Source organism: Marmota flaviventris, chromosome 10 (genome assembly GCF_047511675.1).
Source record: "Marmota flaviventris isolate mMarFla1 chromosome 10, mMarFla1.hap1, whole genome shotgun sequence".
NCBI classification, from domain to species: domain Eukaryota; kingdom Metazoa; phylum Chordata; class Mammalia; order Rodentia; family Sciuridae; genus Marmota; species Marmota flaviventris.
This window is the reverse complement of record NC_092507.1, coordinates 18,489,283-18,512,026: the sequence shown is the minus strand read 5'-3', so window position 1 is coordinate 18,512,026 and position 22,744 is coordinate 18,489,283. Positions and strand designations below refer to the sequence as shown.

Below are 22,744 nucleotides of genomic sequence, written 5' to 3'. Positions count from 1 at the left end.
CAACTGAGGGCAGTCAGCACAGGGGTGTCTGAGGACAGTGGCACAAGACCCCCGAAAGGCAGGGTTGTAGATTGTGTCTGCCCAGAGGAGTTCAGAAGGTCACACAGGGTGACAATAAGAAACGGACAGAGCCTTGTTTGGCACTGGTGTGGTGTGAAGTTCTCTGGGGATAACGCATCTTACTGCTTGCACCCAGGACAGACCACGGCTTCCACTTGCCCTTCTTCTGCCCCTGCTGGAAGGAGCGTCCAGGCACCTGAATGGCCTAGAGCCGGGGCCTGCTGGAGAGTGAGGAAGGAGCAGGTGGAAGGGGGGGTGCGCAGGAGGTGCCGGAGCAGATGGCGGGGGTCGTCCTGAGGCCCAGCAAGGGTGAGCCTTGAGTGAGGCGGGACCCCCTGCAGGACTCTGGGCAGAGCAGAGAGGAGGTGGGACTCAGGTCAACTTCTGCTGCCTGGAGAACAGTCAGTGGGGTAGGGTGGGAACAGGGGCCTGTGGGAGGTTATTACAGGAATTTGGGGTGACAGAGTGGCTCAAAGCAAGGTGGGGTCCCGGGGAGAGATAATAAAAATTCCGCCAATTCTGGACATTTGAGGAAGGCACAGCTGCAGCCGTTCCCAGCAGCCCCCTAAGTGAGCTATGAAGCCTCACTAACTTAACACCCGAGAGGTGAGACTAGCCTGTGTCCAGCAGGCGCTCAGCGCTGAAGTGTGGCAGGAAGTCTGGCTGCTGCCTATTGCAAAATTTCTATCCCTCGTCCCTCCAGGCAGAGTTGAAATGCAGCTGAAAAGCGGCAAGAAGGGGGTGACGTCCATGTGGCCCTTTGACTCACCGAAATGGACCTTGGAATTCACCCCGCTGCCCCTGGGCACCTCTGAGGGGGAGGCGGCTGGCAGAGGCGGGAGAAGCTCGGAGTGCACCTGGTGACTTCAAGTCGTGCCTCCTCCAGGAGGCTCAGAGGATGGGGACACTCACGACCCCTGGGCTTTCCTTGCAGTTGGACCACCACATGGACACCATGTTCTTCCCCATCTTCGCGGCCTATTTTGGGGTGATTGTGGCCAGGTGCCTCGCAAAGCCTCTTCCCAAGGGAGCGGAGAAGAAGACCCAGATGGCTACGCGCCCCAGTTTGTTTGGCATGCTGGGTAAGGACAAGGTGGCCTGGCGACCCCCTGCCTGGGCCGAGCCTCGAGGGCGCGGAGGTGAAATGTGCGAGGTTAGGGTGACAGCAGATGGCTCAGGGTCCTCCTGGAGGTCGTAGCAAGGGTGAGGCTCCATCCTTCCTCCCAAAGGGCTATGGTGAAAATGGCTCTCTCCCCCCGCTTGCTGGAGGGCCTGAGGCCCTTCCCGGGGACCCATGTTGAGTTCCTACCTTTGAAAGAAGCATTTCCTTCCAAGGGCCCCTCTTCACTAGTACCCGAAGGACAGGGAGGCTCACTACAGTGGAGTTTGGGTTCATCCAGTCCTTTGGTCCTCAGCTGAAAGGAGGGAATCAGACAGGTGAAAAGCTGGGGCCCTGAGTAGGAACAGGGTGGGAAGGAACGGGGAGTAATGCATTCTGAAAAGCTGCAGGGGAGTGACCAGCTTAGGTGGCTGGGAGGGGCTTGGAAGAAATCAGGCAGAAGCCGTGCGCTACTGCGCAGCACGCCAGCAAAATCAGCCGCTCGGGAGGCTGAGGCAGGAGGATCATGAGTTCAAAGCCAGCCTCAGCAGTTTTGCAAGGCCCTAAGCAACTCAATGAGACCCTGTCTCTAAATAAAATATTAAAGAAGGGCTGTGGGGACTGGGGTTGTAGCTCAGTGGTGGAGCGCTTGCCCGCCCCACATGTATGAGGCACTGGGTTCAATCCTCAGCACCACTATAAGTAAATAAATAAGTAAATAATAAAGGCATTGTGTTCAGCTACAAAAAACAAAAACCAAAAAAGGGCTGTGGTTGTGGCTCAGTGATTGAGCACCTCTGGGTTTGATCCCTGGGACTGCCCCACCAAAAAAAGAAAAAAGAAGTCAGGTGGAGGGCCCAGCAGCAGCAGGCATGTGAGTATTGGGCCATGGGACCAAATTGAAGCAGCACTTTGATTTTCAAAAGTGAGCCTTTGGAGGCCGGGGTTGTGGCTCAGTGGTGGAGCACTTGTGAGCGTGTGTGAGGCCCTGGGTTCGGTCCCCAGCGCTGCAAAACTAAAGGAAACTAAGCCCTGGGTTAACACGGACAGGCTCGGGCGGCTGGGGTTACAGATTTCAACTCCTGGACCTTGGTTTCCCTGCCCGTGAAGCGTGTTAGCTGGCTCCTGCCAACTCGTGGGTCCAGGGGAGCCCGGACGTCCCCGAGGTGGTGCAGCTGGACAGGGACCAAGCTGAGGCTCGCCAGCTCTAGGGTCCTCCTCTGAAGTCCCGGAGGCCCAGGACTTTGGAGCCCGAGTGTGGCTCTGGCCAGTGACCCTCTCTGGTCCCCCCCAGGTACTCTCTTCTTGTGGATATTCTGGCCAAGTTTCAACTCTGCTCCGCTGAACCTTCTAGATAACAAGAGGACGGCTCTTCTCAACACCTACTTCGCCCTGGCAGTCAGCGCGGTGACCGCCACCTCAGTGTCAGCTTTGGCTCACCCCCACGGGAAGATCAACTTGGTGAGGAGGGGCCGCCCCTGGGGCAGCATTTGGGTGCATCCGTGCCTGCTCCCACCCCAGAGCCAGCCACACGGAAAGATCATGGCTGACAAAGCCTTCCTGTGGGCAAAACAGGAAGGAGGCCAGGTGGCCACCACTTACTTAGAGGCTGTCAAAGGGTCATAGGCTCTCTGCAGGGAGTAGTCGATTCATCAGTGTTTATACACACAGGCCCCCATTTGAGCCCCATTTCTGCCAGTTACTGAAACCAGCTACCCACCTAAACCCCGGTCAGCCCAACAGACTAGATCAGGGTCAGTCAGCCTCTCCTCTTTTCCCAAGAAGTCTCAAGATGGAATTAGCATCATCAGAAGTAAAAAAAAAAAGGAAAAAAATGTTCCAATAGTCATATGACCTTGGTCAAGCCACTGCAACTCTTTGAGCCTCAGTTTCCCCATCTGTAAAGTGGGAATGAAGAGAGATGCATATAAAGTGCTTAATGTGGAGTGGGTGCTAGGCGGCGTTAGCTGCTGTCATTGACGTAGTGGGGGAGGGCCTGTGTACAAGTTTGGGGAGGACAGATGGGTCACAAGAGAAATCCAGAGGCAAAGCCAGTTCCCATGATGATCGGGCAGAGATCCACCAGCCGGAGGTGTTGGGGAGAAAATGGCGGATGGAGGGCGTGGAGCGGAGGGAGGGAATGTGGCCACCGATGACAATTCATAGCCTAGTTCTAGAGCTGAGGGGAGGTTGACATTGCCACGTGCGCGCTCCATGGTGACAGTCTAGGAGCTCACAGGTGGGGTTGTCTGTGGAGGCAGGACTTGGCATCGGGTCAGGAAAGCTCAGAACCTGTGCCAGGGCCCAGGCTCTGGGGCCGCGTTAAAGTCAAGGGGCCAGATGTGAGCAAGACCAGACTCCAGCTGTGCAGGAGTGAAGGACACCCAGAGATGGGACCCAGGAACAAGGCCTGGCTTATGGAACTGGATCCCGTCCCAAGGAGCGGCGAAACCCTGCTCTTCGAAGTGCCCAAGAACACATCACAAATCAGGGTGGCCAGGGTGCTGGGCAACGTCCCCTGCCCACTGATTCCCTGTGTGCTTCCCAATCAGAAGGACTGCTGGCTCCCAGCCTGAGGGGTGGGACTGGGGCAGGCCCATGGATGAAGGCCATGTCGTCTCCACTGAGGGACAACAGAGCAGGAGGGACATTACAGGGTTGTTCTGCAGCCACTTTCCAGCTCCAGGCAAGGCGGGTCCTCCGGCCTCGCCTCATTCACCCCTGCTGTTTCTTTGCAGGTTCACGTGCACAACGCTGTGCTGGCTGGAGGCGTGGCTTCGAGTGCGCCAGCCTACCTGATTTCCTCCCCTTGGATTGCCATGGTGCTGGGCCTGCTGGCTGGCTTGATCTCCATTGGGGGAGCCAAGTGCCTGGTAAGGAATTGGACAAGGAATACCCTCTGCTTGGGCTTAATCAGCAGACTCCTGAGTCCCCGGTGGGCACTGTGCGGGGCCATGGGCTGTGGTAGGCGTGTGCTGGTCCTTCTTAGGTTGACTTCAAAGCCTGGGAGAGGGACTCACCCTGGTTGGCTGGTGGAACAAGTACTTGGCTCATTCAAGTTTGCTCAGGCGTAAGAAGGATCTATTTTAGGATGCCAGGGTTTCTAGAACCCAAGGACAGGGATGTTTCTGGAAACCCTGGAATGACTGCATTTGAAAAGATGCCAAGAAGTTTCTGCTCTGCTTCTTTCTTTGCTTTTCCTGAATATCTGCTCTAGTCTCACTCTGTGGACCTGCCTCCTCTTCTGCTCCACACAGTAGAATGTGGTCTTTTGCTTCGAGAAAGCAGCCAGGTAGGGCTGGGGATATAGCTCCGTTGGTAGAGTGCGAGTACAGGGCCCCGGGTTTAATCCCCAGCAAAAAAAAAAAGCAGCCAAGTAGAATCTCTTGGTCCCAATTCCAAATTTTCTGGAAAAGGGGCTCCTTGGTTTAACTTGGACTGGGCTTAGGCTGGGGTGGAGGGCTTATGCATGGGCTGCTGCTAACAAACTGTGTGGGAAGGAGGAGCAGCACCCAAAGAGGGAAAACCCAGCTAATAATCCAGGTGCTGTCCACTCTCCTTAGTTTAATTCTTCACAGGGATGGATTTTTCTTCCTTCAGTACTCAGCAGGTAATGATTACACCAGAATCCTGCACACGAGCCAATCGGTTATCAAGTATTTCTAAGAGAAATGTCTAGGGACAACAAATCCTAAAGAGTTTGAAGACTGACACAGAGAAAAAGGACATTTGAAGACTGGATTTGGATAAACGATGGATATTCCAGGAGTCATTTCCAACTCAAAATAAAGAATTGACCAAAGCTTGATTTGACCAAAGATAAGGCCGTCTGCTTTTCATCTCTGCATGTGAACAGATATCTTTTCATGTCCTCTGGCTTTGAAACCCTGAGATGAAAGGAGGATATGAACAACAAAGGGTGCATATCAAGGCTGGGCACGTGGCGCCCTCTGGTAATCTCAGCGACTTGGGAGGCTGAGGCAGGAGGATGCCTCAGCAATTTAGCAAGGCCCTTTCTCAAAATAAGAATAAAAAGGGACCAGGCACAGTGGCACACACCTGTAATCCCAGCAGCTTGGGAAGCTGAGGCAGGAGGATCAAGAGTTCGAGGCCAGCCTCAGCAACTCAGCAAGGTCAACCAGGTGCTACTGGAGTTTAGATGTCTAAGCTGGCCTGGGTCAGGTCAGGAAATGTGTCCTGGAGCAGAAGACATCTGAGGAGACTGGTGACAGGTAAGTCATTGAAGAAGCGAGAAATGTATTTGAGGCAGAAGGCTCAAATACGTAACACCTTGGCACAACTAGACGGGGTGCTACCCGCGTGTAGAATGTGGAAGCCAAGCCAGGCGCACACCTGTAATTCCAGCGGCTTGGGAGGCTGAGGCAGGAGGATCGTGAGTTCAAAGCCAACTTCAGCGAAAGCCAGGCACTCAGCAACTCAGTGAGACCCCGTCTCTAAATAAAACACAAAATAGGGCTGGGGGTGTGGCTCAGTGGTCGAGTGCCCCTGAATTCAATCTCTGGTACCAAAAAAAAAAAAAAAAGAATGTAGAAGCCAGGTTGCTTCTAAACATCCTACAAGGACAGGCGGCCTCTCCCTGCCCCCAGCACGGAATTATCAGCCTCTAATGTGAGTAATGACCACACAAGTCCCTGGCTACTCAGAGTGCGGGCAGCAGCATTGGCACCACCGGGGAGCTTGTCAGAAACTCCAAGTCTTGGCTGGGGCCATGGCTCAGCAACAGAGCACTTGCCCAGTACAGGTGAGGCACTGGGTTCGATCCTCAGCACCATGTAAAACTCAATAAGTAAAATAATAGCAGAAATGACAAATCTCGGGCCCCACTCAGAGCCACTGATTCTTCTCTGCGTTTGAACAAGTGTCTCAGGGGATGTAAGTGCACGTTCAAGTCTGAGAAGGGCTGCTTCTTCTATTTGTTTAAAATTTATTCTAATTTGTTATACATGGTGGCCGAATGCAACTCATTGCATATTACACATATAGAGCACAGTTTTTCAAGTCACTGATTATACACCAAGTATTTTCACACCATTTGTGTCTTATACATGAACTTAGGGTAGTGATGTCTAACTCGTTCCACGTCATTTCTATCCCCTTGCCCCCTCCCTTCCCCTCCCTCCCTTTGCTCTAAGGTTCCTCCATTCCTCCAATGCTCTCCCCCATCACCATTATGAGTCAGCCTCCTCATATCAAAGAAAATATTCTACCTTTGGTTTTGGGGGATTGGCTTGCTTCACTTAGCATTATATTCTCCAACTTCATCCATTTACCTGGAAATGCCATGATTTTATTCTCTTTTAATGCTGAGTAATGTCCATTGTGTGTATATACCAAAGTTTCCCTATCCATTCATCTACTGAAGGGCATCTAGGTTGGTTCCATAAGTTAGCTAGTATGAATTGTGCAGCTTTAAACATTGATGTGGCTGTGTCCCTGTAGTATGCTGTTTTTAAGTTCTTTGGGTAGAGACCAAGGCGAGGCACAGCTGGGTCAAATGATGGTTCCATTCCAAGTTTTCCAAGGAATCTCCATACTGCTTTCCAGATTGGCTGCACCAATTTGCAGCAATGTCTGAGTGTGCCTTTTCCCCACATCCTCGCCAACACTTATTGTTGCTTGTATTCTTGATAACTGCCATTCTGACTGGAGTGAGATGAAATCTTAGTTTTGATTTGCAGTTCTCTAATAGCTGGAGATGTTGAACATTTTTTCAGGTTTGTTGATTGATTGCATATCCTCTTCCAAGAAGTGTCTGTCAGTTCCTTGGCATAGTTATTGATTGGGTTATTTGTTTTTTTGTGAGAAAGGCTTCCTTAGGCCAGTCTCACGTCCATCACCCCTGGTGGCCTGGATACCTAGGATCTGTAAAAAAAGGGTGGGGAGGGAACAGGGGAGTGTCACTTGCAGATATACTTATAATGCTATTTGTCCCCAGGCGAGCTTTAACTACGTGCAGATGACCCAGGACTTCAGTGGTGTGCACTACACCTTCGGCCTGCCGGGCCTGCTCGGGGTGGCCACCTACATCATGCTGCTGCTCTGGACCTCTTCATCCAAGATGTGGGTACCTCAGCTCACTTCCTGGCCCTGTCGCAGTGCACTAGGAAGTGTCCCCAGAGCCCTGGGAGGCGGGTGCATTCGGGCCCAGGCACTTAGTAGGCCTCAGGAAATAAGTTGGTCGATAACTTCTTCCTGTGTGACGGTTGTCACTTCTCCAGGCCACTTCCTCCCTGGGGCAGCTGGGTGCAGGGCCGAGGTGTGGGGCGGAAGGGCCCCCGATCAATCGGCCGAAGCCCACTGGGCCCGTTTCGCAAGCCACAGAGTTCAGGTTGAGGTCAAGAGCCCGCAGGGGCTGGTCTTGAAGTCATTCCCTCCAGTGTCCTGCTGGGATGCCACAGAAACTCTCCCTCCTTGGTTGTCCAAGTGTGACTGGGGACAGTGAGGCTGTCTCTGCTCATGGGTTGTTGGGAGGCTACGGGGTGCCCATGATGTAAGGTTAAGATTTAAGAAGTTGAGGTAGGAAAGTCCTAAGCCAGCCCCAAGGCACAGAGAGAAGGGACTTGGTGGCCTTCTCACTGTGAGGGGGGATCATGGGCTTCTGGACAAGAGGCAGGTTATGTGTCCCCCAGAAAATGGATAGCAATAAGCACTCAACTTATCAGAGCTTTTTTTTTTTTTTTTGGTACCAGGTATTGAACTCAGGGGCACCCGACCACTGAGTCACATCCCCAGACCTATTTTGTATTTTATTTAGAGACAGGGTCTCACTGAGTTTGCTGAGGCTGGCTCTGAACTCATGATCCTCCTTCCTCAGCCTCCTGAGCTGCTGGAATTGCAGGCGTGCGCCACCGTGCGCAGCTTGTGTGAGCTTTTGCTGGATGCGGCTCCTATAAACTGAGACTAACATTTTTACAGATGAACTGATACAGTGTTGATGTGATCACTCATATCGTTTGCTGCCTGCTTTCTAAGTGCTACTCATTGTACTAAAAAAAAAAATATATATATATATATATATATATATATATATATAAAATCTCTTCAGTGATCTGCCCAAGGTCACTTGGCTGGAACCTGACTCTAAGGGTGGCTGAAGTGGGGTTTGAGCTTGTGATTGGAAGCATCTCTGAGAAACTGTGGAGGGGTGGAGTTCTCTTCCACTTCTTGGATCCTGGGGAGCTCCAACAATTGAGGAGGTGACCATAGCCCCAAATTGTAGGAAGCTTCTGGGGTGGGGAGCCGTCCATGATGCAGGAGTACTGAGTGAGGAGGACCGCCCCCCCCGGGAATGGGGAAGGTGGTCTGTGTGGAAAGGCACCTGGGCAACGGGTACCAGTGATGTGTCTGCCACTGTTCTGAGAGCTGTGTTACTCTAGGTAAATTGCTTCCTCTCTCTGGGCTTCAGAACTCCCTTCTGTAAAAGCAGTGTCCCAAACTCAGAAGCCTGAAGGAGCCAGGCAGATCACGTACACAATGAGGCCCACCCAGGGAGGCTGGTGGTCACTCTTTAAGTCTAGGCAACCATTACTGTGCAGGGACCCAGGCTCAGTGTCACCAGGTCCAGTGTTTTCAAGGGAAGCCAGGGTCCACAGCTCGGCACGTGCTCCCCAAACACTGGTGAAAAAACTCAAAACCGGGGCTGGGGATGTGGCTCAAGTGGTAGCGCGGTCGCCTGGCATGCGTGGGGCCCGGGTTCGAGCCTCAGCACCACATGCAAACAAAGATGTTGTGTCCGCCGAACACTAAAAAAAATAAATGTTAAAATTCTCTCTCTCTCTTTAAAAAAAACAAAAATTAAAAAAAAATCATTATGTTTAAAAAAAAAAGAAAAAAGAAAAAACTCAAAATCATGAGTAACATTGGGTGGACCGAATTCTGTTCTGAGTTGCAGACCTTTAACCTGTGGGCCAACCACCTTCAAGTCCCCCAGGTTCTTTGTGGTTCTGTGATTCTCCAGGGTGGTGATTCTCTTCAGCATCACCAGGGAACTTACTAGAAATGCAAATCCTGTGGCCCCACCCAAACCTACTGGGAATAGGACCTAACAATCATCTCCTCCTCCTCCTCCTCCTCCTCCTCCTCCTCCTCCTCCTCCTCCTCCTCCTCCTCCTCCTCCTCCTCCTCCTCCTCCACTGGAGATTGAACCCAGGGCGCTTGATCACTGAGCCACATCCCCAGCCCTTTTTTGGGTTTATTTTGAGACAGGGTCTTGCCACAGTCAGGCCTGCCTGGTTGGAATCCCAAGAGCCCCTGGTTCCAAGCTGCAGAGCTGGGTGCTTGTTCACTTTCCTCACCTGGACTTCTGCTCTGGGAAGCACCCATGTAAAGTCTGGCTCAGAAGACCGCAGACAGGATTGTGTGAAATCTGCAGGCAGAGCCAGGGCCTGGCATGGGGGTGGGGACACACCACTCCCGGGAACTATTAATGCAGTGATGAATTCTCCTTCATCCATTTCTGCTTTCCCGTGGCCTCAGGACAGTCCAAACTGTTATGGGCCAGATGCAGTGGCACACGCCTGTACTTCAAGCAAGTCAGGAGGCTGAGGCAGGAGGATCACGAGTTCAAAGCCAGCCTCGGCAACTTAGGAAGGCCCTGAACAATTCAGCAAGACCATGTCTCTAAATAAAGTGTAATAAAGGGCTGGGGATGTGGCTCAGTGATTAAGTGCCCCTGGGTTCAATCCCCGATACCAAAAAAAAGGAAAAAAAAATCTATAAATAAACAAAAATGTGCATTATGGGTCAGTAGATGCAGTTTAACTTCTATTCTGCCACTTGTTATTTTTTAAAAATCTTTTAATTAGCGCATAATCTACATCCAGAAAAGGAAGGTACCATTTGATGACAAATCCATGTAAACAGCACCCAATTCCTCTCCAAGCCTCATCCAGGGTCACCATTAACCTGGCTTCTTGCAGGCTCCGACAGTTTTGCCTGCTTTTATGCTTTATGTAGGTGCAGCCGCAGAGGCGGCCTGTGCTTTGCGTGCCTGGAGTCTTTTGCTCGGCACTGTGGCGATTCATCCATGTGTTGAGCACTGTTGCAGACTGTTCCTTTTTCACTGAAGTATAGTGTTCCATCGTGCTTGGTCTTAATTCATACAGGTGACGAGTGGCAATGCTAAGGGGGCCAATGTCATTGGAATGAGAATTTAATATTCCGCTGCAAGGAGAGGCCCAGCACCCTAGGCGAGGTCCACACAAAACCATATCACATGCAGGGGCCAGGTGGCAGACAGCGTGGGAAGGTAACTGGCCCAATGTCTTTATGACAATAGTGGCAGGGGCGTAACTGGGTGGGGATGTCCCCTGTTGGGCCGGAAGTGAGGACACATGTGTTGGAGTTCATGAGCTTCCTTGTCTGCAGAGAGCCAAGTTGAAGGAGAATGAGGTAAATAACTCTGGCCGTGAGTTTGGCCCTATGGTCGATGAGTCGCTGGAGGACAAGTGAGGACAACTGTCCTATCGTGTGAAGATGATGTGATTTAGTGTCCGTTATTGATGAGCACGTGGGTAGTTTGAAGTTTGGAGGGAGTATGAATATTGTGGAGTTGCCCCTGTGAATGTTCTAGCACATTTGTTTTGAGAATGCGAATGCACTTCTGTTGAGTTTAGGCCTAGAAGTGGAACTGTTGTTATCATTTGGTGTCCAAATGCGAAGTCTTGGTCAATATCACCGGTTTTCCATGACAGTGCACGCATATCTAATCACCAGTAGTATGGAGGAGTTCCCCTGTTTGTGTTCTCTAACACTTAGTGTTTTCTTTCTTTTTAATTAGCCATTTAGCTACCAACATAATGTTTCAATTTTAATTTCCTCAAAGATTAGTTAAAAGGAGCACTTAGCTGGGCATGGTGGTGCATGCCTATAATCCTGCTACTCAGGAGGCTGAGGTAGGAGGATCACAAATTTGAGGCCAGCCTCAGCAATGTAGTGAGACCCTGTCTCAAAAAATGAGAAGGGACGGGGCTGGGGTTGTGGCTGAGAGGTAGAGGGCTTGCCTACCATGCATAAGGCACTGGGATCGATCCTCAGTACCACGTAAAAATAAAATAAAGATATTGTGTCCACCTATAACTAAAAAATAAATAAACAAATAATAAAATAAAAAGGGGTGGTGTGGTAGCTCACTGAGAGAGCACCCTGGGTTCAATCCCCAGTACTGGGTGGGTGGGGAGAGAACTTTTCATAGGGCACTTTTTGGACATTTGAGTATCTTGTGAAATGTCTGTTCAGGTTCCTAAACCATTTTTCTATTGTGTTGTTCTCTTACTTATTGATTGGTAAGAACTCTCTATATATTCAAAATATGGGTCCTTTGTTATATATATATATATATTTACACACACATATTATAAATATCTTCTCACATTTTGTGAGTTACTTTCACTTTCTTGTGTCTTTTGATAAATAGCAGTTCTTAATTTTAATGCAGTCTAATTTATCACTGTTCCCTTATGTTTAGCTCTTTTACATCTGTTTAAGAATGTCTGCAGGTTCACACACGTGCTGCATTTTTCTCTAAAAGTTGCTGTTAGTGGATCAAGGAATTGGGCAACTTACTTGATTTTTCATTCATTCAACAAACACTTCCCTGAGCTGTTGATGGCCTGAGTTGTGCTGGGTGCTGGGGAGGAGGCCCACTTCTCAAGGTAGACAAAGGAGGTAGAGATGGGGGCCTGGCCTGGCCACCTGGAGGGGCCTTGGCTGCCTTTCCAGCCGGGCTACTTATCCTCCACACCTGCCCTGCACGAGGGTCAGCAAGACCCCCCACCCAATGCCACTGGGTGGGTACTGTCACCCTTCCCCCACTGCACAACGAGTGTCCAGGAAAGCCAGGTTTATTGACTGGCCAAGATGAAACAGAAGTGCAGTGAGGTTCCTCTTTCCTCATTTTCCAAAGGGGGACCTGCCCACTGCCTGCGGAGCTGTGAAATGAGAAACAGAAAAGACTTACAAACTGCGTGTTTTGCAGGACGGTCTGTGGCTGCAGTGGAGGGGAGGGCGAGGCTCGGTGAACCTGGGAAGTCACTCCCAGCTTCCAGGGACCCTGTACTTATTTAATTTTGAAAGCGATGCCCTGGGGGATGGGGTGGTGGCTCAGGGGCCTGTGCGAGGCACTGGGTTGGATTCTCAGCAAGAGAAAGTGATGCCCTGGGGTGACCTTGGGAAGAGAGGGGACCCGGGAATATAGCCCGGAAGTATATTCCAGGAATATGGGGTGATGATAGGGACCAGCTGGGGTGGGGACCGTGGTCTCCTCGTATGGCCCATCCTGGCAGTGGCTGATGCCAACTGTCCTTTCGTCCCTGACGACCTCTGCAGTGGGTGCCTGAGTGACCCTTCGCTTTGTCATCTCTAGGACTGGCAACCAGATGCTCACGATGATGGGGGCTTTCAGCTTCTGCTCGTTGATGAGCCTGGCCTCGGGTCTCCTGACAGGTCGGTATGACGCGGGCCCAGGCTCCATGGGCACCCCGGGCTGGCTCTGTGGGCACCCTCCCCTCCCCCCCCACCAACGGACCCCTCAGCTACAGCTCAAGGAGGCAAAGGGCTCAGACCCTGATTTAAAAAAAAAAATCATAGAATAACTTCAGAGATGGAAAGGCCTTCGGAGGCCGCCTGCAGCTGACGGGCAGCTGGGTGAGGCCATCACACCTGCCCAGAGCTGCCGGCTGCATTTCACAAGCCAAGGCCTCCTGTTGGTTAGGCCCCCGTGGGACGTGCCCTAGGCAGGGGGTAGAAGCCAAACAGAGGCCCAGTGGCACAGAAGACACCATGGGCTGGGTGACACTGGCCTTTCCTCGCTCTGTCTGGGCCTGGTTAGCTTCTCTGCAAATGAAAGGATTGCAGTGATAACCATCGGGCTTCCTGCCCACGGGGAAAGTATATGAAGATGATTCTTGAAGGGACTTGGGTCATTTTAGGGCATGAGATTGGCTCAAGCCTGGCCTTAGCTGTCAATAAAATCTGAGATGGGGGCTGGGGATGTGGCTCAAGCGGTGGCGCGCTCGCCTGGCATGCGTGCGGCCCGGGTTCGATCCTCAGCACCACATACAAACAAAGATGTTGTGTCCCCCGAAAACTAAAAAGTAAATATTAAAAATTCTCTCTCTCTCTCTCACTCTCTCTTTAAAAAAAAAAAAAAATCTGAGATGACTGAGTGGACACGGAGGAGCGCTGGCTCTGTGAGTTGACGCTCTGCTCCTGGTGGCCGCCCAGCTAAGCCCCGCCAGCCAAGCCCAGGCTGGGCTGCTGCATTTAGCAAATGGAAACTCAAGGCACCCACTTTTCAAATTCGGAACTAAACCAGCACCCTATATTCTATCTGGCAACTCTACGTGGGGACTCTCGGTCTCCAGCTGCCGTCATCGCTGGTATTTACAAGGTGACACCGACTTGCACACTGTCTGGTGGGCGCCTGGGAGCCAAAAACAGAACAGTGGGAAGGACACCTGTGCACTCCTGGGAGAGCAAGGCCAACTCTTTAGGGAGCTGGTGCCTAAAACTACTGGGCAGGGCTGGCGGGTGGCTCCGTGGTAGTTAGTGTCCCTGCCTGGCGGGCTCCAGGCCCTGGGTCCCCTCCCCACACCACACACAAACTCTGAAAAAACCTGGACAGTGGGAGGGGCCAAAAGCCTCAAAACAACCAGAAAGCACCTGCTGAACTGCTGAAGCCAGGCCTGGGGCTGGCTAAGGGAGGCCCCACTGAGCCTTGGGGCCGTCTACAATGCTGTCCAGCTGGGCAGGCTTCCCAGTACCGGTAGATTCCAAGCAGCAGATGAGAGGAGGATAGGTTTCTAGGGGTGTCAGACATGGGCAGAAGTTGGAGGTGGAAACACAGAGCCTGGGAGAGGACAAGCAATTGTCAAGAGCCCAGAACAAGAAACGCTTGGGCAGCCAGGCGCAGACCAACAGGCCGGCTGGACACAGGCCTCGAGGCACACGGTGCGTTTCATGGATGGATGTTCCTAACGATGGCTCTGTTTTTTTTTTAAATTTTTTAAAAATATTTATTTCTTAGTTTTTGGTGGACACAACATCTTTGTTTGTATGTGGTGCTGAGGATCGAACCCGGGCCGCACGCATGCCCGGCGAGCGCGCTACCGCTTGAGCCACATCCCCAGCCCTCTGTTGTTTTTTTTTTAAAGTCTCTAAATCTGTCCAGTATCGTCTCTTAAGACAAGAAAATATATTTTAAGCCAGGTGTGGTGGTGCATGCTTGTAATCCCAGTGCTTGGGAGGCTGAGGCAAGAGATTGCAGGTTCAAGTCCAGCCTCAGCAACTTAGCAAGGCCCTAAGCAACTTAGCAAAACCCTGTCTCAAATAAAAAATAAAAAGGCTGGGGATGTGGATCAGTGGTTAGGTGTCCCTGGTTTTAATCCTGTGTCCCCCCCACCCCACAAACACACACACACACACACAAAAAAAAAAACATTTTAGAGAGCTGTTCATCAGTGATAAGGGGAAGCCTTAGTTATCTGGAAAATTCACATAGGCACTAGAGAGGATTTCTGAATAATTTTAGCTATATGATGAGTGCTGTTTACACCCTGCATGCCAATACCAATTAGAGGTATCAATTCACAAAGAAAAATATCAATTCACAAAGCACATGCCTTCTCTTGTTAATCTTATTCAATACACTGGAACCAATCATAATTTAAAATGCCAAGATAGCTGGGTGCTGTGGTGTGTACCTCTAGTCCCAGCTCCTCAGAAGGCTCAGGCAAGAGGATTGTTTGAACCCAGGAATTAGAGGCCAACCTCAGTAATACAATCAGATACTTGTCTGTCTTTTTCTTTGGTATCAGGGATTGAACCCAACCACTGAGCCACATCCCTATTTTGTGTTTTGTTTAGGAACAGTGCTCACTGAGTTGCTTAGAGTCTCACTAAGTTGCTGAGGCTGGCTTTGAACTCATGATCCTCCTGCCTTAGCCTCCCGAGCTGCTGGGATTACAGGCGTGCGCCACCATTCCTAGCTAGACCCTTGTCTTTTAAAAACCTCCCCACATATGTATAGGGATAAACCCAAGAGGAGCATTTTCTGGCTGCAAATAAAAGGTCAGCACTCACTCACGACGTGTTCTGGGAAGTTCACCTGATTGCAGAGTCAAGGGACCCCGAGGGTCAAGCTCTCTGGTAAGAGACTGGACAGGAAAAAGAATAGGAATAAAAGCAAGTGATTATAACTATTCTCTCTACATAAGTGGAGTCTGTTTTAAAAATTATTTTTAGTTGTCAACAGACCTTTATTTTATTTATTTGTAAGTGGTGCTGAGGAGTGCACCCAGGGCCTCACCCATGCCAGGCAGCGCTCCACCACTGAGCCACAGCCCAGCCCCCACAGGGGGCTGAGTTGAAGTCTGGGAGGTGTTGAGGCTGGTGAAGACTGACCGGCCAGGGCGTGTGGGGAGTCTCCGTCCATGGTGGCTCTTGTGTTTTGAACGGGTCAGTTTTTGAGTGAGGCACAGGCTGCCATGGCCCTCCCTTCTGCTCATCTTGGGAAGGGTGTCAGAGCCGGGGGCCGCCGAACCTGCTCGGCATCGTCTGGACCCTTTGGCAAATGCTGCTCTTGCCCGTTCCTTTTAGAAAAAGTCCACAGGATTAGTGAAACGGGTCCAGGAAGGACAGTGCTTCCACTTGCCTGACCCCAAAGGTGGGCCCCACGGGTTTCTGTTGAGACCCCAAAGTCTACGCACAGTATCTTGATTCATCTTGAGATCACAAAGGCTGCGCTCCGAATGTTTTAACACCGAATTATCATTTGTTTAAGGTTTGCTTCTAAGACTCAAAATCTGGAAAGCACCTCATGAGGCTAAATATTTTGAAGATCAAACTTTCTGGGAGGTAAGATTTTTTTTTTACCAACTCACATGATAGCTTCTGAGTGGATAAGATTAAAAAGATACCTGGGTGCACATGTGAACGTGGTGTTTATCAGACAAAAAACCAGGTGAACAGCATCTGGGAGGGGCAAATCCATGGTGCACGCCCATGAGAGGTGTGTGTGTGTGTGTGTGTGTGTGTGTGTGTCGGTGGGAGCTGGTAAAGGTTATCATCACCCCAAGGCCTCGATGTCTCTGAAGGTCAGGGAGGAGAGAAGAGCCACTGGCCACACTTGCCCTCCCCATCTGGATGACTAAGCAGGCAGAGATAGTAGGACAAGAGGGTGATGGGACCTGCAATGTAGGAGCCGAAGAAACCCCAGGGGCCCATGCGGCTGGCTCCCTGCCCCCCTTTAACAGATGCTCAGAGTGGAGGCGTGGCCAGTGTGGCCAGTGGAGGCGTGTGGCCGGTGCAGGCCCTCACAGTGAGTGACAGCCCTGAATCTAGAACACAATTCTGGATAAATTAGAGTGGACACAGGGAAACATGTAGAATAGGAATCTGGGGTCTCTTAGCCAAAGGATTCAGCACTTATAGGACTCAAGGGCTGTGGCGGACTCTTACAACGTAGCTTTCACGGTCGTGACTGCTCTAGAAAGGAGGTCAGGATCATGCCTGTCGCCCCACTGCCCTCCTCCCTTAGATTCACACCCCCAGCGCACACAGCACTCTGATGTGTGTCCTTGGGAAATCAATCCTCCAACCAGTGCCATGGGCAGGCTAGGCAAGCAGGGTCAGTATGGCCAAGGGAGGCTGGCCGAGAGAGGTCAGGTGGAGGCCCAGCCTCATGCCTTGTGAGCAGAAGAGGCACCAGCTCTTCTCCCAAACCAGTCCTTCCTCCACCAACCTCCAACACACTGACCACGAAGGAGACACAGAAGCAGCTTTGCTGTGGGCCTGGGCAAGTGTGCTGTCAGGGAACAAGCAGAGGGGACCTGCAGAGAGAACAGCCTCTCCTTCCTCCTTCCCTTCAAACAGCTTTATTTAGATACTACTGACATGCCATGGATTACATTTACTTAAAGTATACACACAATTGGATACATTCCACATGTCTATGACCCCATCACACAGTCAAGACAAGGAACACGTTCATCACCCCCAAACATTTGCCTCTTTGAAATTGCTCACTCTTTATCCCTCCTTGTTCCATTCCCTGGCACTTGCTCAACTACTTTCTTAGTTTGCTTTTGCTTTTTCTTCTTTTTCTTTTTTCTTTTCTTTCTTTTTTTTTTTTTTTTTTTGGTACTGGGACTTGAACCCAGGGGTTCTTTATCACTGAGCTACATCCCCATCCCTTTTTGCATTTTTTAAAAGTTTGAAACAGGGTCTCACTAACTTGCTGAGGGTCTTACTAAGTTGCTGAGACTGGCCTCAAACTTGCAATCCTTCTGCCTCAGCCTCCTGTCCGCTGGGATTATAGGCATGCACCCCAGTGCCCAGCTGAATAATTATCTTTTTTCCTATCTCACTAGGCTGTATGAAGATCAAATGAAGCAATAATATTTGTAACAACATCCTGGAAAACACAAACCACTAAGTGAATGTGGAAGTTTATCACTAGGGGTTTAGCCACCCAGGGAGGGTTGTGTGAACACAGTAGCTCTCACAGAGCAAGCCTGCTGTTTCTGATTTTGTGCTAGATGCTTTTCAGCATCATCAGATTTTATCCTCACAATAAGCTTGCATGAGGGCGAGTATCCCAATTTTAAAGATAAGGAGATTGGGGCTGAAGGAGTTTAAGTAACTTGTTCAAAATGACAGCTAGTAGATGGAATGAGAGGAATCAGAACAGATGTCTCTTTGGCTCCAGAGACACCACATATGCACGTGCTGCGGGCAGCCAGCGGAGAACAGCTCTTCTGCCCACCACCACTTGGGCGGTCGGCTGATTTATTTTCTTGTAGCTCAGTGGAACCATTTATTCAGAATAATACCATTTTCAGCTTGCATTTGAAAGCCAAATAACCATTAAAGAGGCAAGGATTCAAACTTGCAGAGCTCATAAATCCAGAGGTGTTTTTTTGTTTGTTTGTTTTAACTGTCCAACAAGACATTTTAAACATTATTGGATACCCTTATTGTACTTCATCAAACCAGTTGGAGTTGAAAGGACCATTAAAGCTAGCTCCGGGGCTGGGAGTGGGGCTCAGTGGTAGAGCATGTGCTTTGCTTCTCTGAGGCCCTGGGTTGGATCCCCAGTGCATAATAATAATGATGATAACGATGATAATAATAATAAATGAAGCTAGCTCAGCTGTTCCTTCCCTAGGGGCTCACACTTTGGTGCTGTCTGAGAGGGGGCGTCCATCTCGTCCTTGTCTGGTTTGTGAACACATACGCATTTATGCACTAACTTATTCCCTTACGTGAACTGCTAATCTGTGACAGACATTTAAGTTCTGTGAGACCAACTTAAGGAAAACAGTTCTGGGTCTCAAGGACACAGATGTGCTAATCTTTTGTTTCCCTGTAGTCATGGTGATTCTCAATCGATACTGATTTATAAAATTCAGTTCAGAACATATCTTTTCATGGGTCTTGTCTTTGCTAAGAGAATGAGCCATCTCTCAGCTCCTTCAGTTCTTTATTTCAATTAATAAACCATGGACTTTATTTCATGCTTTGCAAAGCACACAGATTCCCTGACATCTACTGTTTAAAATTAACTCCACAATCAACCTTTCTGAAGTCGGATGAGGAGCTTTTTTGTGAGTCTACAGAGGGCAAACTCCTGTTCTGAGCATGGTGAGGAGGACCCAGGAAGTGGGGCTTAAGCACTTAGCTGGGAGGAATCTTTGCATGTGCACAGATCTACCTAGTAAGGACTGTCACCCTGGCAGTAGCTGCTGGAAGAATAAGAGGAAGGAGGTCATGGGTTGGGGACGTCACGGAAAATCAACTTGAAGTTGCGCTGGACTGGGCTAGGCAGCCGGAACTGAGAGGCCCTCCAGGGGAAGAGACCATTTGCGAGGACAGATGGAGCGTGCAGCAGCCCGGCTCGGTGGAGTCTGTGGAAAGGCTGTGAGGTGGCTTGAGCCCTGGTGACTGGAAACTCCCAAACTGGAGTGGGGCAATTTTGCCATAAAATGAAAGTTTTAGGGGCTGGGGATCTAGCCCAGTTGGTAGAGTGCTTGCATCACATACACAAGGCCCTGGGTTCCAATTCCCAGTATCAGGGAAAAAAAAAAGAAAGTTTTGCACTCAGTAGGGTGGCAGGACCAGCGTGCAGGGTGGACAGTACGCTGTGGATCATCCACGGGCTTCTGACTGCAGTATCTGCAGCACCACACCAAGAGGCCGCTGGTGCTGCGGGTGGAGCCCAGGGCCTTGGTGTGTTCAGCATGTGCTCTGCCACCGAGTTACACCTCTAGTGCCTGGAGGTCGCTTTTTAAATGATTTTATACCAAGAAATATAAATATCGGTACCCTCTGGACCCAAAAATGCAGCAAAATGTGTTGAGTTCCTCTTGCTGTTTTAATGCATAATTTTTTAAATTTTGCAATTTAAAAAACCTAGCCTTGCCACCCTGGTATCACCCTCTTCTGGTTTTAAATAAATGTTCTAAGCACACAGGAGGGTCCAATAAATGGTTGTCAATGGAAGGAGAAAAGCCAGCTTTTAAAGTAGGAAAATGGATCAGGAGCCTGCGGTGGACTTTTCTGGTCTCAGAGGCTTAAGAGCTCTGTTCTGGAAGGGGCTCTGCATGCTGTCCTTGCTCACCGGGCAGGCGGAGGCCTGGGCAGTTCACATTGCTGGGCTCCGTTTTTTTTTTTTTTTTTTTTTTAATCTATAAAATGCGATCGGGGCTGGGGATATACCTCAGTTGCTTGCCCCACATGCACAAGGCCCTGGGTTCAATCCCTAGCACACAAAAAAAAATTCTTTTAAATAAAAATGAGATCAAACTCCACATTCTAAGAACGCTCTGGAGGGCTGAGGCTGTAGCTCAGTGGTGAAGTGCTTACCCTGTATGTGTGAGGCACTGGGTTCAATCCTCACCACACATTAAAAACAAGTAGATACTGGTGTTCACCTACAACTAAATAAATATTAAACAAAACAAAATGCTCTGGAGTCAGCCAGACCTGGGCTCTCCCATGTTCACTCGCGTGAGCTTGTAGAACACTGGCCTCCCCTCTCTGCAGTGCAGGTAGTGCTAGCAACTCTCTCACTGGGTAGTTGTGCCCTGACTGATCTGTAGGAAATGCCCCCAAGGTCAGCACCCCATCTCCAGCCAAGGACTGTGACCCAAGGTCACAAAACATGCAGCGCGGCTGCTTGGCAGCATGGCAGGCTGACCCAGCACTAAAGAACTTGGTGTCCTCGGCCTGCAGAAGAGGACACCCGAAGGAGACCTAAGGACTGGCACCGAGAAGAGTACTTCTCCCTATGAGGCCCAGTGGGCGATGCAGAACAGTTTCGACAATTTCAACTATTTGCAAAATGTGACAAGAGTGAGCGCCCAGGGCTGAGGATGTGGCTCAAGCGGTAGTGCGCTCGCCTGGCATGCGTGCAGCCCGGGTTCGATCCTCAGCACCACATACAAACAAAGATGTTGTGTCCGCTGGAAACTAAAAAATGAATATTAAAAAATTCTCTTAAAAAAAAAAAAAAAAAAAAGAGTGAGTGCCAAGTTTCCATTACTAGAGGTTTTCAAACAAACGCCAAGTGACTATTAATCTAAATGCGCCAGGTATGCTGAGGCACACCTGTAATCCCAGCAACTCAGGAGGCTGAGGCATGAGGATCCCAAGTTCAAGGCCAGCCTGGGCAACAACATTTTAAAAAAGTGTTCAGGGGCTGGGGTTATGGCTCAGTGGTAGAGTGCTTGCCTAGCACATGTGAGGCACTGGGTTCAATCCTCAGCACCACATAAAAATAAATAAAATGGGCTGGGTGTGGTGGCACATGCCTGTAATCCCAGGGTTTGGGAGGCTGAGGCAGGAGGATCACGGGTTCAAAACCAGTCTCAGCAAAAGTGAGGTGCTAAGCAATTCAGAGACCCTGTCTCTAAATAAAATACAAAATAGGGTTGGGGATGTGGCTCAGTGGTCGAGTGCCTGCAAGTTCAATTTCCAGTACCCAAAAATAAATAAATACATAAAAGTATTTTGTCCATCTACAACTAAAATAAACCAATAAAAAAATTAGGTTCATATAAGCTTCAAGAGTTCAAGCCACAGCTGTATGAAGTGGTGCACCCCTGTAATCCAAGCTACTGGGGGCAGAGGCAGGAAGATCGCTGATTGAGGCCAGCTTCAGCAACTTAGTGAGAACTTGTCTCAAAAAAAAAAAAAAGGGATAAAACTGGAATCAGTATGAATATAAAATGTAAGAGGACCAGGGTTCATCTCTAATATAAATGTTCGCTTTGCTTTTACAGTTTCCTCACTTGGCTGCTGGATTTTAAGCAAAAGCATCCAAGAATAACACGACAGACTGATCTTGGAACCAAGCCAGCTTCCTGTCCCTGGTGCCCATCTTTGTACACGATGTCACTACAGCAAGGTCTTCTTATGTTGAATAATGGCACAAGGTCAGAGATGGATTTGACATTAAAAAATAAAAGACTGAAAACTTGCTTAAGTAGTAATTTAATGATAGTTTCAAATAATATCATTTCATTAAAGATGATACTACCAATATTTTTGGTTGCAGACACATAATTAAGGTTTTGGTTCAATTCTATTAACAATCCTTAGATTCTTTCTCATGCTCAACAGAAGGTGCTAGCCAGGTAACTGTCTGCAGCAGCAGAGCAGAGATACGAACTGGGAAAATGAAGAACTCACTCACATTCAGTCCTTGCAAACATGCTCTTAGCCCAGCACTCTGAGCTTGTCCTGAATTGCACTGTGGGGACAGAGGCTGGGGTCAACAGTGGGGTGGAGATGGGCTGCCTCAGGATTGAACTAGTTACCTGACCTTGAGGAAGAAGTTTCCATGGTCTGAGTCCTTTCATGTATAGAACAGTGGATGGATTTCAACTTGTGAGATGCCCTCCCATTTCCACATTCTATATATCTATGCAAAAAAACTCATAAGCCCCCAGGCATGGTGGCACATGCCTGTAATCCCAGCAATTTTGGAGGCTGAGGCAAGAGGATTGTGAGTTCAAAGCCAGCATCAGCAACTTAGCAAGGCCCTAAGCAACTCACTGAGACCCCTATGTCTAAATAAAATACAAAAAACGGCTGGGGATGTGGCTCAGCGGGTAAGCGCCCCTGGGTTCAATCCCTGATCCAAAAAAAAAAAAAAAAAAACCCAAAAACCTTGTGAGTCATTTCTTGGGGGATGACAGCAGCAATATTCAAACTAGCAGTAGGCAGACAGTGGCTGATATGGAGGAGTCCCATACATCCAATTCATCTAAGATAGAGCTTGTGTTTCACGCAGGCTAACATGTACCCTATTTTGCAGAGATAGGAAGCCTGGGGGACAAAGGAGTTCCAAGAGGAACAGACTCGGGGCTCTTGGTAGCTAATATGTCATTATGATTGACCTTGCTGGTCTGTTGAGCTGAGTGGTTCAGCTCAGATATAAAATGAAACACAGGATCCAATTTATTATCAGAACAACAAAGAAATGGTGTCACCTGAGGGCAGGTGTCAAGTCCTTCTCCTTTCCTTCTTTCTCTCAATGGTAAACGTGAACATCAGTGTCCAGGA

The 22,744-nt window shown here is 49.6% G+C and overlaps 1 protein-coding gene across 5 annotated transcripts in view; it reads left to right on the top strand.

Annotated features, from left to right (window-relative positions):
- The window catches only part of Rhce (Rh blood group CcEe antigens), a 38,579-nt gene extending 16,922 nt beyond the window's left edge, over positions 1–21,657 (top strand). For 2 of the 5 annotated variants that reach the window (XM_027937491.2, XM_027937494.2), the window contains exons 4-10: positions 995–1,142; positions 2,454–2,620; positions 3,898–4,032; positions 7,116–7,240; positions 12,543–12,622; positions 15,960–16,033; positions 21,460–21,657. In XM_027937491.2, coding sequence (XP_027793292.1) covers positions 995–1,142; positions 2,454–2,620; positions 3,898–4,032; positions 7,116–7,240; positions 12,543–12,622; positions 15,960–16,033; positions 21,460–21,486 — 756 coding nt within the window. In that variant the 3' untranslated portion in view covers positions 21,487–21,657. Of the gene's footprint in view, positions 1–994; positions 1,143–2,453; positions 2,621–3,897; positions 4,033–4,759; positions 4,968–7,115; positions 7,241–12,542; positions 12,623–15,959; positions 16,034–21,459 lie in introns of those variants that run through there. The other 3 variants (XM_027937492.2, XM_027937495.2, XM_027937496.3) reach the window with 3 other exon arrangements.
- Positions 21,658–22,744: the final 1,087 nt, after the last annotated feature.